Source organism: Cladosporium halotolerans (genome assembly GCF_011745625.1).
Source record: "Cladosporium halotolerans strain TM138-S3 chromosome Unknown Sca16, whole genome shotgun sequence".
NCBI classification, from domain to species: Eukaryota; Fungi; Ascomycota; class Dothideomycetes; order Cladosporiales; family Cladosporiaceae; genus Cladosporium; species Cladosporium halotolerans.
The window spans coordinates 434,228-448,172 of NW_027191467.1; the positions used below are offsets into that span (position 1 = coordinate 434,228).

Sequence of the window (13,945 nt, forward strand, 5' to 3'; positions counted from 1 at the left end):
CTAGCGAGATCTGGCGAAGAAGACTGCGAGACGACCCTGTGTTTTTCTGCGTGCGCAGATGGAATCTTCGAGATTGCGGGCATTGATGGGCCATTTCGAACAGCAGGTCGTCGGAGGACCAGCTGGCGAAAAGGGCCACAAGAATGGAAGCTCTGAGAGATGCTGTCTTTGACGAAAAGTTTGACCAGGAATCGAATGGAAGTACAGCCGGGGTTTGGAGGAAAGTGGACTACGCACACCGAGTCCTTCTCATAATATGCGGTCGACAGTCGGAGTCTTTACTATGGGCACGATTTGTTCGAAGGCTATGCCTCCGAAGACTCATGTCGTTGTCTTGCTTTACGAGGTCATAACAGTGGTAGCTTGATGCCTTTTTCTTATCCTACACTCCATCTGTCAACAAGTTCTTCGGACCACAGGATTGATAATCCATCTTTACATGCCACGTGTCGTAGGCCCTTGGAGTCTCGTTATGAGGATCTCGTTATGAGACTCCCTTTTCAATTGGCGCGAGAAACTTTCACGCCTGCTTGCGAACGGGATCATCTTGCGACCCTTTAGCGGACTTTGAATCGCACATTAAGCTCCTGGGAAGAAAGAAGAGGGCAGCGCTGAGTAAAAAATATTTCCTGCAGAAATTCCCATCTTATTAATGGGGCAGTCTTTTGCGGCTCTGGTGAGCATGCTCCGAAGCGGCGCCATCACGTTCCCATGCTAGCAACAGCCTAAGTCAACCACCTTATTAATGGTATACTCCTCGATTGATGCGTTTCCGTATGCAGCATTCGCCCGAATTGTAATGAGTATCCAGGGATACGCTCTGGCCCCAAAGTCTCGTTGTGCATTATTGTATCGAAGGGTGACCTTGCATTAGGGCCCAATCGTGTTACCCGACGATGCTCAAAGCAGCTTCGCGGAAGCACGCAAAAAATTACTTTCCGATGCACGGCCTCAGAGCGTTGAAGGCGACGTCGTCTCGACAGATCAAAAGCAAAAACATACAACAGGCGGGATTCCCAGATGGTCACCCACTCTAGTACTAGTCGCCCGGTTCAGTGCTTATGTATGGCAGAGCGGACGGGATGCCCAGTTTTCACTGACCTGTGGTCGTATGTGCTGATAGAGATTACAAAAAACAATATGTCCCGCAAATGAGTTGAAACTGAGCACCACCGAAACGTCAGCATAACCAATCGGCAACCCACAGCAGCTCCCATCTGTCACCGAACTCCTCCCAACAACCCCCACCCCTCCCATCGCTCCCCAGACTCACTCCCCAGACTCCCTTTTCAACCACTCCCCCATCCACCCCACCGCCGCCCCCAGCCCCCTCTCCATCGCCTCCCTCTCGCCCGCCTTCCCCGGATTCCCCCTCACAAAGCACGCATGCTCCACGCCCGGAAAATGACTATACTCAAACGGCACGCCCTTCTCCTGCAGCACCCTAAACGCCCTTGCCTTCAAGTGCGGCGTGAACATGGCATCCACTTCCGGCGCGAGCACCTGCACTGGCACGCGGGGCGAGACGGCGTCGATGTCCGCTTCGGTGACGAGCGACGGGTGCCCGATCGTGAGGCAGTCGAGGAGAGGCTGCGGGCCGGAGTTGAGGGTCTCGGAGGCGAGGTAGAGGCCGGCCCAGCCGCCGTAGCAGTAGCCGATGGCGCCGAGTTTGGGGTACTTGGCGCGGAGGTGGCGGGCGCAGGCGAGGATTTCGGGCGCGCGGGCTGAGCGGGAGTTGGATTGGAGGTAGGTGGTGAGGTTGAGGGTTGGCCAGGGGGGATCTTGGGTCGTGAGGATGTCGGCTGGGAGGGGGTCGTTGTTGAAGCTGGGTGTGGAGGCGGTTGGTGAGGGGGTCTTCGGTGGAGCGGACGGGGAGGTTTGTGCTTACAAGTCTGGGACGTAGACTGTTGCTCCGACCGAGCGGGCAAGGTGGTCGGCGAGCAGTCTGTTGTTGCGGAATTCCCAGCCGAAGAGGTCCGCGATGAAGAGGATTGCCGCTTCGGATGAAGAGCCTGTCATGTAGGCTTGGTTCGAGGCTGTTGGGAAGGGGATCGTATGTCCGGTTGGCTCGCCATCCCATTCAAACCCTGTGATGCAGCACTTAGATATGGACATGCTAAGTTGCTGGATGCCGACGCTAGTCCGTGATGTGATCAAATCTTACTTGAGAGGTTCCTGGAATTTGACATGTCATACAAAGTCAGGACCGTCGATATACATCCCAAGCCAACGATGCCTCTCACGTCGCACGCTTAAAGCCGGAGATCCGCGGTCGTGTAGGTCCGAATTGCAGTTTTGATGAGATAAGCAGAGGTCCTCAGCAGAGGTTGAGCTCATGCAGGCAGAGCTATAGCTCGGAGTGGCAGCTTGGGTCCTTCTGCAACGAAGAACACTTGAACACGATGAAAAGACGCGACGATTTGCAAACGAAGGTCTCAGGTTGTTGCCTGCCCACTTGACCTCGTCGAGGATGCATGTGATGTATGTGGCGTTTAGCGAACCATCCTAGACCTCATTGGTTCAATTGAGCGAACCGACAGCCTGTTCCTGAGCTGCTTACGCAGGTCGTCCAATCGAGCAGAAATGGCCTCTGTTCATAAGCGATCAAAACGAAGTCTAGACCGGTGCAAAGCCTGACTGGGGTAGCGCCCTGCCCTAACACCAAGACTGTAAGACGCTGTTATCTTTGGAGAGGCCGTGTATCACATCGGCTCTAGAAATGGGCTTCGGTCGCATCCTATTTTTTGTTGAGAATTCTTCGCTTTCCTCGACTGCAAAAGCAATCCCAGATGTCCCCTGTCATGGCCGTGCAGGCGAGCCAACATCATCTTCTCGCAGGCCCACAGGCACATTCACATTACCCTTATACCCTTCCGCCCACGGCGGTCGACCATCCTCATCGAACAAAGCCCATTCGAAAAACGCACAGCCCTTCTCGCCAGGCGTGTAATTACGATTGCACATCCACATGTACCTCCCTCTACTAGCCTTCTGCTTCTGCACACATCTAAGCGTACACGGCACATTGCACTTGCACTGTGGCGTGTATCGTGGTTGCATGTAGCTCTTGTAGCAGCGGTAGGTGATGTTCAGACGCTTGTTGCCGGCTAGAGGGTGAGGGTCGATCGCCTGCGCGGGGGTGATGGCGTGCTTCCATTCCTCCTGCATTTCGGCGTGCATGACGAGGAGACTGTTGTGCGGGAGGTGGATTGCGATTTGGCCTGAGGTGTCTGCTGCGGAGCTTTCTTCGGACGGGACGGTTTTGCGTACTCTGAATTCTCGAGCGACACCGAGAGATAGGGAGCCTATGACCGCGCGAGGTCCGAGGTAGGTGAGTTCGTCGGTATGGTAGCCGACGCTTTCTTTGCCGCCGTCGTAGCAGTTGACGAATGAGGTGTTGGGTCGCCATTCTTCTGCTGACTGGAACTTCAGTTTTCGGCCATCGTTAAAATCTCGTCTTCGACGGGCGATCTCGTCGTTGACTGCATCTCGTACCAGCTCTGACACCTTGAGCATCTCGGGTCTTGATTGACGGACGTGGGAGATATAGCTGCCGTTGTAAGCATATTGATCTTTCTGCTGCTGGACGTCATGTGGAGTGTCCACGTAAAAGCCCATGGAATGCGGGCTTTCAACGGTTCTCTCGAACAGCTGGAAGACATCCCTGCGGAAACTCGGTACCTCATCCAACAGTTCCCATAGCAGTCGGTCGGCATCAGCAGAAGGTAGGAAATTATGGATGATGGAACATGGCGTGTGGTTCTCGATGTCTTCAGGTGTGTATAGATGCAGGGTCTGCCCTTTCCTAGTCAACTGCTTCCGTGGCCTTGGACTTTCTGTGCCTTCGCCGTTGACCTTCGCAAAAGACGCCAAAGACGACTGGTACCCGGTAGCAGCAGAGCGTTTCCGCGCCGGCGAGCCTGCATCTGGCGCGTTGAGCGCGTTGGACGCAGCCTCTAAAGAGCCGTTGTAGGCAAGCAGATAGTCTAGCAACACGTCTTGGCTCTTATCGGGATTGATCGATGCCAGCATCGCGAGTTTGAAGTCCGTGTCTTCGCCGTCATCTTGGCCGTGTGGCTGTGGCGAAACAGCATCGGAAGAGCGCTTGCGCTTGCGCGGCGCCGGCGAATCCATCACCTCAGGCGTATATCGCGTGCAGTAGTAGTGGACATGCTCATAGCAACGCCACCACGTCCGTGTACAAAAGTGCCAATTCACGTGCAGGACGGTGCAGGGTTCTGCATGATTTGCGGAGCCGGAGCCCAAGAACACACCAGCCTGCGGCGTGGGCGAGCTGGCAAGCCATCGATCTCGTCAGAGGCGTCGCTGGATTCGGCCGGGGCTCCCGCACCGGAGCGCGGACCTCTCGCGCCCGCCGTTGCCTAGCGCTCGCCTAGCGTTGTTGACTGTAAACAGTGACAACAGTGACATGGCACCCGACACCGCCAGCGACCCTGCCATCATTGAACTATCGCAATTTTCCCTTGGGCCCAACTGAGACATCAGACTCTCATACCCTCACTTTCGAGACACCACACTTTCGCCCTTTCACGAGCCCACCACGCGTGCTGCTCGTCCTTCATCTGCAACGCGCCTTCATCGTTACCCGGTGCGCCGTACAATGCTTTTGTCCGCCTTGCGCGGCGTCAGATCTGTCTAGAGGGTGCATTCCAGCCAACGCATCCCGTCCATTCCTCGGCTCGACGTAGCCTTCTGTCGCAATGTCGGCCGCCATGTCGAGAGATCCGTCCCGTGACCGCGGGTCATCCGGCCATAAACATTCCTTCTCCGAGCTCAGTGGACGGGCCAGCGTCCCAATGTGAGTGCTACACCAGGCTTCATCAGCAACATCATATGTAGACTATGGGGGTACTAACGCAGTTCAAACGCAGGTGGGACAGCTCCGACCCTGAACGCGCGCCTCCGCCATTGCCGCTGAATCCTGGGACGTCTTCGCCGACTACGAGGGCAAACACGTCGGCCACGATTGCGGCTGCGGCGAAGAAGATTGTCGAGTCGTCACGAGACACTGCGCCACTATCCTCCTACGTCTCCAATGTCACACCTCACGGTTCCCCCGAGAGATCGCTCATCAAAGGCGCACATCACAAGCGCATGCAGTCGTTACAACCGGGCAGCGTCAAGGATCTGAGAAATTACCTGGATAACTCTCGCTCGCCTGACAAATCGCCCGAACGCCCGGCAGCGGAGAGGAGACAATCCATCGCGAGCGGCCTTTCACCTTTCAGCGCCAGAGACGGCAGAGATTACATGTCACCGATGTCCCCAACTCCAGAGAGGGAGACCACTCCGACGCCTTCGGCCCGCGACTCCAAAGAGACACCCAACATGCGCCCATCCAGTCGCCATTCCAGGATCTACGGCGAGAACACACCGCCTTCCGCAACGATGCTTGCCTTGCAGACCATGCAGGTACCAGATGAGCCCTTTGCGGACGTCACCAACAGATCCGGAACCCCAACTACACCTCGCATGAACAACAACTACGACTTCGCCAGCCAATTGCTCAACCTCACAACGATCGCTACGAACCTGCAGAAAGAGATGGCCGGTCTGAGCAGAAGGAGCAGAGACAATGCTACGGACCTCGTCTGCCTGAAGGAAGCGGCGACTGCGCGCGACGAAGACATTCGGAAGAGCTTGAAGTCACTCACTGCTTCCATGTCAACACAGACCCTCCTGGGTGCTCCTCCGCCTCCAGGCCTAAGAAGCCGTAGCGCCAGCACAAATGCCCCCGAAACGTTCCTCGGCAAGCCTATGTTCAGCTCGCCTCCGCCGGCCGGAAGCTCATACCATGTCCCTAGGGCGGCAAGCGCACACAGTTTCCTGGACGACGGACGGCTGGGATCCCCGTCTCCCTACTCTGTGGAGGGCGCGGCGAGCGTTGCGATGCTCGAGAAGATCATTCGCGAGATGGTGACGAAAGAAGGTCAAGAGCGCCTCCTTGGGACGCTCAACGAGCTGTTCGAGAAGAGCTCAAAGGACAACACCGAGGCTGCGAAGAAGGTGGAGGAGCTGGCTGAGTTTATCAAGGAGAAGTCGGAGTCGCAGGCTCTCGTTCCGGTCACTACAAGTGCAGATGGTGGGCCTCCTAAGCTGGAGCTCAACTTCGATTCACCTAGCGCTCTGGCCAAACTACGAGAGGCAGCCGCGGCTGAGGGTGTGAAGCCGGCTCAAGATGAAGAGACCCTGAAGCTGCTCGAGCGCATCAAGGACTCAATCACACATTCCGGCGGAGCCACAGCGGAAGTCAAAGGCATTGTTCGCGACCTCAGAGGAGAAGTTCTGGGCATGGGCCGCGAGCTTGGTCGCAAGCTCGACCAAGTTAGCGAGGCGCAACTGAACAACACGCTCGACCGATCGATCGAAGACACCCAAGCCACACAGACTGCGCAGGAGATCCACCGTGTTGTCGAAGAGGGTCTCAATGAGCTCAAGCAGCAGATTCACTCGATGCTGCAAGAGCGTGCCGAGCAGGACGACAACTCTTTCAGGCAGCTTGCCACTACCACCAACTCTGGCCCAAGCAGCGATGAGATCTTCGCTCTTGTGAAGCACGCTCTCTCCGAGCAGCATGAGAACACATCACGCGAGGTCGGACCAGTCAACACAGGTCTCGAACGCGAGGATGTTCTTGAGGCCGTCAAGGATGGCCTCAAAGATTTTGAGCCCAACATCGAGCTCCAACAGTTCGGTTTGGAGCGCGATGAGATCCTTGCCGTGCTCAAGGAAGGCCTCGAAGACTATCAGGCCAACCGTCCCGAGCCTGCGGCGCCCGGCATCGACAAAGCCGAAGTCTACGAGGTCATGCAGGCAGCCCTCCAGGATTTCCAGCCCGCTTCGCCGGATCATCTGCAGGCCGTGAGAGACGAGATACTAGCCGAAGTTCGCAATGCCCTGGAAGAGTTCAAATCCTCTCCCAGCGCGCCGGCATTAGATGATGAGGCCACTCGCGCTGGCATCCTGGAGGCCGTGCGCCAGGGCTTCTCTGAGCAGCCCAGCCGCGAGCTCGAGATCACCCGCGACGACCTGTTCGACGCAGTCAAAGCCAGCCTTGACGGCACCACCATTCCCTTCAACAGCTTCGGCGAGCAGGTCTTGCAGCAGCTTCACGAGTTGGTCGACGGCATGCGCGTCGAGTTCAAGCAGTACTCCGCCGCCAACGGCAGGGACACCGAGCAGGTCCTGGACGCCGTCAAGGACGGCTTGGAGTCTCTCCGTGCGGAAATTGAAAGCTACGTCGACCGTGCTCAAGACGTCACTGGCAAGGATGAGATCGTCGATACCGTCAAGGGCGGCCTGGAGCAGCTCCGCACTGACATCCAAGGGTTCGTCTCTGACGGACCTTCTCACGATGCCGGCAAGGCCGAGATGTTGGACTACATCAAGCTGGAGTTCGAGCATTTGCACGAGACCATTGCCAACTCTCGGGATGCGGAGGAGCAGAAGCCGGACAACACCGCCGCCGTCATCCTCGCCGTCAAGGAGGCTATCGAAGGACTCAAAGAGCACACCGGAAATTCTCGCGGTGTTGACGGCGAAGAGGACAGCAGAGAGGAGATGTACGCCGCCATGAAGGAGGAGTTCGAGCAGCTTAAGGGCTCCATCCTCAACGCACACGCCACCGACAAGGGAGAGCTTCTGGAGACCATTCAGGATTCTATGGGCGCTCTGCACACCAAACTTGAGGGCAGTGACCTCGGCACTCGCTCCATCGGAGAGCAGGAGGAGACCCTCCAGATCTTGCGCGACGACATCGCTCAGCTCAAGGCCACCCTTGTAGACGCTGGCGTTGGATCTGGAAATAACGATGCCGTCGTAGAGGACATCAAGAACACCATCGAAGAGCTCCGTACACAGCTAACTCTGGACCAGAACACTGCTTCCGAAGGCACCATCGGCATGATCAAGGAAGAGCTCGAGAAGATCAAGGACTCTATGAACAGCTCCCTGGTCGTTGCTGGCAGTGGTCCATCAGACAACAGCGAAATGCTGACAGCTCTCCGCGAAGGCCTTGAGGAAATGAAGGAGACCGCCTCCGCCAACGCTGCCAACGGGGGCGTTCCGACCGAGCTGCTCGAGGCAATGCACGGCGAGTTCGAGCAGCTGCGCAACTCCATCAACTCCACGATGGTCGCTCCCGGCCAGAACGACGAAGTCCTCGACACCATGCGCATCGGCCTCGACGACCTCCGCAGCCACCTCGAGAAGAAGATGGACTCGCCCGAGCACGCCGAAGTCCAGACGAACAACCTGCTCGAAGCCATCAACGAGGGCCTCGAGACCCTGCGCGCAGACGTCGTCAAGACCCTCGACAAGCCGGCCGATATGACGGTCAACTACGAGATCCTCGACACCCTCAAGGACGGCCTCGCCAGCCTCAGGGTCGACATGGACCTGCTCAAGGAGAAGAAGGGCGTCAACGAGCCTCGCTCTAGTGGTACCGAGATGGTCCTCGCGGACGACCCCGACGGCGAGCAATCGCGCGGCCTCTCCGAGGAGGACATGGCTGCCGCGGCCGCCGCTTCTGCAGCAGGCGCCGCTGGCGGCCAGGCCGTCAACGTGGAGCGCATGGAGGTCTTGCTGTCGCAGCTGCAGATCAAGATCGAGGCGATGGACGCCGCCATGCAGGACAATGCCGCGGCCGCGGCCGCGAAATCCGCTGAGCCGGCCGAGGGCACCGCCACGAGGGTCGATCTTGAGGCTGTCGAGCTCGCCATCCGCGATATGCAGGAGTCTGTTGCTGCCGTTGCTGCGAAGGAGATGCCGGAGATTCCTGCGCCGGCTATGCCTGAGGGCTTGGCTATGAAGGAGGACACCGATGCTATCGAGACGCTTCTTCAGAATATGAAGGACCAGGTCGAAGTACTCGCGCTTGCTGAGAACTCCAATTCTGCCACCAAGGAGCAGGTCGAGGCTGTGGAAGGCGTGGTTGTCATCACCAAGGAGGCTCTCGACGAGCTTTCGGAGAAGCTTGAGAACTCCACCGCCGCCAAAGCCGACGTCGCCGTCGTCGAGGTCCTTGCCCAGGACGTCAAGACGATGCTCGAAGAGCTGAAGGAGAAGGTCGGCGCCGAGCCCTCCGAGGAAGAGCAGGCGCTTCGCATCACCAAGCCCGACCTCGACGTCCTCGGCGTCATCTGCACCGAGATCAAGGAGAAGGTCGCCACCATGGAGCTCCCGGACCCGGCTGAGATGCCCACGAAGGCCGACGTCGAGCAGCTTCAAGGCCTGATCAACGACTTCCGCGAGAGCCACGACAAGATGAAGGACAGCTACGAGAACGACATTGCCATCACCGCCAAAGCGTTCGACGACCGCAAGACGGAGTTCAATGATACCGTTGAGCACATCGAGGGCGTCAAGGCCAACCTCGTCGAGATCAAGGAGGAGCTCATTGCTAAGCTGGCCGAGGGCGAGACGGGCATGAGCACCATTGGTGAAGCGCTCAAGTCGCTCGAGGAGAAGTCCAACAACGAGGCTGTCACTGCTGATGTCAAGGAGATTCTTGAGACCGTCAAGGCGGAGTTCGAGAAGGCTCACGGCGCCCTCGAGGCGATGAAGACGGACAACGAGCAGAACGCTGCGTCTTCTCTCGAGAAACAGGGCGAGCACAAGGAAGCCACTGTTGCCGAGCTGACTGAGAAGCTTGACTCGCTCTTTGACGGCATGATGAGCAAGTTCGACGACGCGCAAAACGCGGCGGACGAGAAAGCCAAGGCCGTAGAGGAGAAGGTCGCCGCGCAGGACGAGCTGTTCAACAACACCAAGACGATGACCGACGACCTCAAGCTTTCCATCGACACCCTCGGCACCGCTCTCACCACTTTCACCAGCACTTACCCTGATGCTGTCGACAAGGCGGCGGAGGACTCCAAGACTGTCTTCAACCGCGTTGACGACACTTACAACAAGCTCGACGAGACTCAGCAGGGTCTGCTTCACGAGCACACCGTCACCCGCGAGGAGCTGGAGAAGGTCGTCGCTTCTGTAGCTGCTGTGCAGAGCGACCTCACCGAGCACAACCCGCGCTTCATGATGTCCCTCAAGGAGGTGCAAGCTCTCATCGGCCAGCACTACGAGCACAGCCAGCAGGCTTCGGAGACTGCTGCAGAGCACGCCGCGGCCATGAAGGAGTTCCAGGACCAGATCAAGGCCAGCTTGGAAGAGTCTAAGGCCAGCGAAGCGGAGCGTGCTGCCGAATTCAAGAGGGATCTTCCTGCTCTCCTCCCCGCGCCTCAGGGCATGCCCGAGATGCCCGAGAAGTACGACGACTCTGCCGTCCACACTAAACTTGACGAGCTCATGGGTCGCCAGCAGCCGGCTCCTGAGAAATATGACGACTCGTCTGTGCACACCAAGCTCGATGAACTCATGGGCCACGCTCAGCAGGCTGCTGATCCTTCTGCGCAGCTCGAGCGTCTTGACCAGATCCACGAGAAGGTCATGGCTACCGCTGCTGAGGTGTCGGCTTTCGTGGCTCTGCAGAGCAAGCAGATCACTGCCGACCACGAGAGCAAGGAGAAGGAGGCAGAGGAGATCGCGCTCCTGCTTGAGAGGCGTCTGACCCAGAAGGACCAGATCGAGTCTGAGATTACTGGTCTGAACGGCGAGAAGGACTCTCTGCAAGCACTCGTGGAAGGCCTCCGGGCTGAGCGCGAGGCTCTCGCCGAGCAGAAGTCCAAGATGCAGGCCGACGTGGCCAGCCTGGAGATGGCCCTGCACATCCGCCGCGATGAGCTGCACGCCATGGACGCCAGGGCTGAGCACATCGAGAAGCGGATGATGGAAGGCGTCATGAACCAGTCTCGCATGATGCTTCTTGCCAAGTCCGCGAGAGTGCCCAAGCCGCCGTCGCCCAAGAAGAAGCCGCAGGGCCGCGACCTGAGAAACCCTAGCAGCGGTTCCGTGATGTCTAGCATGACTGGTGCCTCCGCCGCTCCTTCGTCTCTGAAGGACAGCCAGGCTTTGGCTACCACAAAGATCCGCCCGCCGATGGCAAGGTCCATCCCGAACAGTGCCGCCGACCGTCGTATCATGAGTCTTAGCCAGATCAACAACAACGTCCCCACCGGCGCGCACGCCTTCAAGAGCAAGACGCCGAGCCTGATTTCTTCCAACACCGGCGTCAGCCGCAGCCACTCGGTCAAGACGAACTTCGCCGGCAAGCCCAAGTGGCAGAGCGGCAAGCGCGTGCACAGCCTGGGCACCTTCAACAAAGAGAACGAGACCCTCTCCGAAGAGTCCGAGGGCGAGCTCGACTCCCATCACCACGACGTCGCGACCATCGACGAGCCCGACCACGACGAGTTCTCCTCCGACGCCGGCACCGAGCGCCGCCACTCCCACCTTAGCGAGGCGCACAGCGGCATCAGCGAGGACGACCGCAGCCACTACTCCGAGGGCCTGACGCCCGGCGACGACCGCGGCAGCCGCTTCAGCTTCGACCCGTCCGAGTACACCTACGGCACCGGCAGCTACATGACTGGCTCCGAGGCTGACCGCCGCGACAGCCGCGACAGCCTCGAGAGCACGGTTCACGGCACGATCGGCGTCCCCTCGACGCTGGACGAAGAGCCCGCGGAAGAGCAGGACGCCGTCGGCGGCGCGGAGCCCGAGCCTGAGCACCTGTCTGAGGGCGAGGGCGACGAGACTGCCCTGCAGCTCGAGCCGCCGCCTAGCATGGAGGTCCTGGCCAAGGGAGGCGAGTACGCACCGCCGAGCGATAGTGGCCTCGGAACGGACTTGCCGACTGCGAATGATGGGAGCCAGAATGGAGATTACTTTCAGTGAAGGTCCGCTGAGTGAGGGGATCGGTAACGAGGTTACGACAGCGGGAGTTTTGTTATTCAATGGCGATAAGAGGGTAGTCTAATTTGGGATGGGTTCGGGTTGATGTTTGAGCTTTCTTTTTCCTTTTCTTTCTTTACATTCTTTTTCTTTCATGCACATGAAAAGAATCATTCGACGTCAGGAGTCAACTGGATAGACATTTTGCATTTGTTCTGGTCCAGCGTTGAGCATGTTCTGGGATGGTGTGCGCGAGGCTAGACGGTTTTGCATAGCGTAAATAGGGATACGAGTTCCATTCACTTCCTACGTTCTTTCCAATATCAAGCGTGTCACCTAGGTAAATGAAAAAACCTGCCATAATCAAAGGTCAATGAACGCCACAAGGAAAAATTGCAAACTTCTGAAATGCCCGACGGCCACACCCAACGCCTTCGCTAAATCCAGTCACAACGATACCCACGGAGACGTGGTTTAGATGAGCTTCAGAGTCCGCTGGAAATTCCCCTTCGGCACGTGAGACAGATAGCGGCTCTTGAGGTCCGGCTGCTGCAGGCGTCTGAACGCTTCTTGGATGTGGCGGGCTCCGACTGGCGTCCTCGCCTCCTCGGGCGGGTCGAACAAGCCGGGCTCGCGTCGTCGCTTTTTGCCTCTCTTCTCTTCGTCGCCACCGCTCTCCCGCTTGTGCGCGTCCTCGATGGCTTTGACCTTGAGAGCTTCTTCCGTCAGGAGCGTGACAATTTCGTATGTCAGGAAACCCAGAATGTCGACGATATCGTCATTGGGCTTGCTGTCAGTGACCACGCCGAAACCTGCCCACTCGCGGAAGCGCTTGCCCTTGCGGAAGGTGAAAGACGCCTGTCGGCATTCTGAGAAATGCAGGTACTCCTCGGCGTTCATGCCCTTGGTGCGTTCGTCGGCTTGCTTCAGGCGCGCCAGAGTCGCTGCCGTCATCTCGTCTTCTTCCTCGTCTTCTTCGTCCTCGCGCTCGGGCACCTGCTCGCTGTAGAAACTCGAAACGTCCCAAGGTAAGCCGACTTTGGCTTTCTTGTTCTTGCTGTTTCGCGTGCCGACACTGGGGCCGGTACCGAGAGTAGGGTCGTTGGCGGTCAGGTCGAAGTCGTCTGCTGCGGCGTCGGCGCCGCCTTTGTCGTCGCTGTCTTTGGCGCTTTTGCGGACGTCTTTCCAGGAGAGGAAGGTGCGGAGGCGGCTGACTTTGGCGCGGTCGTGGCGGATGAGGAAGATCAGGTCGTCTGTGCTGATCGTGCGGACGCCGCGGCGGGCTGCCAGTACCGTGGCGCGTGTGAGCTTGAGGATGATGTGAGCGTACACTTTCTCAGTAAATGATGGGTAATCTTACCATCTCCATGACCTGTTGCTGAACGATAGACTCGATCATACTGGTCGTCTCAAGAGCCACATCTGCTGTTTCGCCGGAGACGAACATCATCTGGGAGAAGTGAAGGGTCAGCATATTGCACCCGCCGTTGATAAACATGGCAGTTTTGCGGCAGTGGCATTAGGCTAGTGAAAAGGCAGCAGATTCGCCTCATCGAGTCGCCCACGTTCTTTTCGTAGGTCGTTTCCGAAAACCCAGGCCATCAGGCACTGCTATGTGAAGCCACAAGCAATTGGAACTCGAGTTTCATATGACAGTCTCCTTTGCTGAAGGTGTCGGGACAATGTCGCAGCAAGAGATCATGATCCGAACTTTGGAAATGCGATTCGACCAAGAATACTGAGGGACCATATGGCAAAAGGCCCATAAGCGCTTAGACGTCTTGCTGGGCATTGCGGCATACAATCGAGCCACAAGTCCAGGTCGATGTCGTCCAAATCAAAGCAGCTTGCGGCTCCAACAACTCTTTTCAGCCATCTAGCGACGTCGTCATGTGGAGTCCGTCAAGTCGAAGCCAAGTTCCGCTCCAGAACCAGATAGTCGGGCTAATACCAGCAAGTGAGATGAAGGAAAGACAGCACGAGTACGTACCTGCTGGATCTCAGTCCGGTACTTCCCCTTGTTTTCCGCCATATTCGTAGATCTCAGCCGAGCCGGCTGTAGGTGACCCGAATTACAAGAAGCTGAAATGAAATATTCCACCAAACCACCTCATCTGATGTCTGAACCGTGGGC

General features: G+C 57.7%; 4 protein-coding genes across 4 annotated transcripts; 1 reads left to right on the forward strand and 3 right to left on the reverse strand.

The window, feature by feature from the left end:
- Positions 1 to 1,269: 1,269 nt before the first annotated feature.
- Positions 1,270 to 2,367, reverse strand: WHR41_04873 (uncharacterized protein; the record flags this gene model as incomplete). Its single annotated transcript, XM_069373479.1, has 3 exons — positions 2,165 to 2,367; positions 1,889 to 2,087; positions 1,270 to 1,825 (listed from the first exon to the last, which is right to left on the reverse strand). Exons 1-3 carry the CDS (start codon positions 2,187 to 2,189, stop codon positions 1,270 to 1,272), a joined length of 780 nt encoding a protein of 259 aa, XP_069229259.1. The 5' UTR covers positions 2,190 to 2,367.
- Positions 2,368 to 2,799: 432 nt separating this feature from the next.
- WHR41_04874 (uncharacterized protein) lies at positions 2,800 to 4,134 on the reverse strand (the record flags this gene model as incomplete). The annotated part of the gene is made up of 1 exon (XM_069373480.1): positions 2,800 to 4,134. One exon carries the CDS (start codon positions 4,132 to 4,134, stop codon positions 2,800 to 2,802), a length of 1,335 nt encoding a protein of 444 aa, XP_069229258.1.
- Positions 4,135 to 4,486: 352 nt separating this feature from the next.
- Positions 4,487 to 12,120, forward strand: WHR41_04875 (uncharacterized protein). The gene is made up of 2 exons (XM_069373481.1): positions 4,487 to 4,819; positions 4,893 to 12,120. Exons 1-2 carry the CDS (start codon positions 4,722 to 4,724, stop codon positions 11,812 to 11,814), a joined length of 7,020 nt encoding a protein of 2,339 aa, XP_069229257.1. The 5' UTR covers positions 4,487 to 4,721; the 3' UTR covers positions 11,815 to 12,120.
- Positions 12,121 to 12,285: 165 nt separating this feature from the next.
- Positions 12,286 to 13,843, reverse strand: WHR41_04876 (uncharacterized protein; the record flags this gene model as incomplete). Its single annotated transcript, XM_069373482.1, has 3 exons — positions 12,286 to 13,119; positions 13,172 to 13,261; positions 13,802 to 13,843. The coding sequence occupies 3 exons, from the start codon at positions 13,841 to 13,843 to the stop codon at positions 12,286 to 12,288; spliced, it is 966 nt and encodes a 321-aa protein (XP_069229256.1).
- Between the last annotated feature and the right edge of the window lie 102 nt (positions 13,844 to 13,945).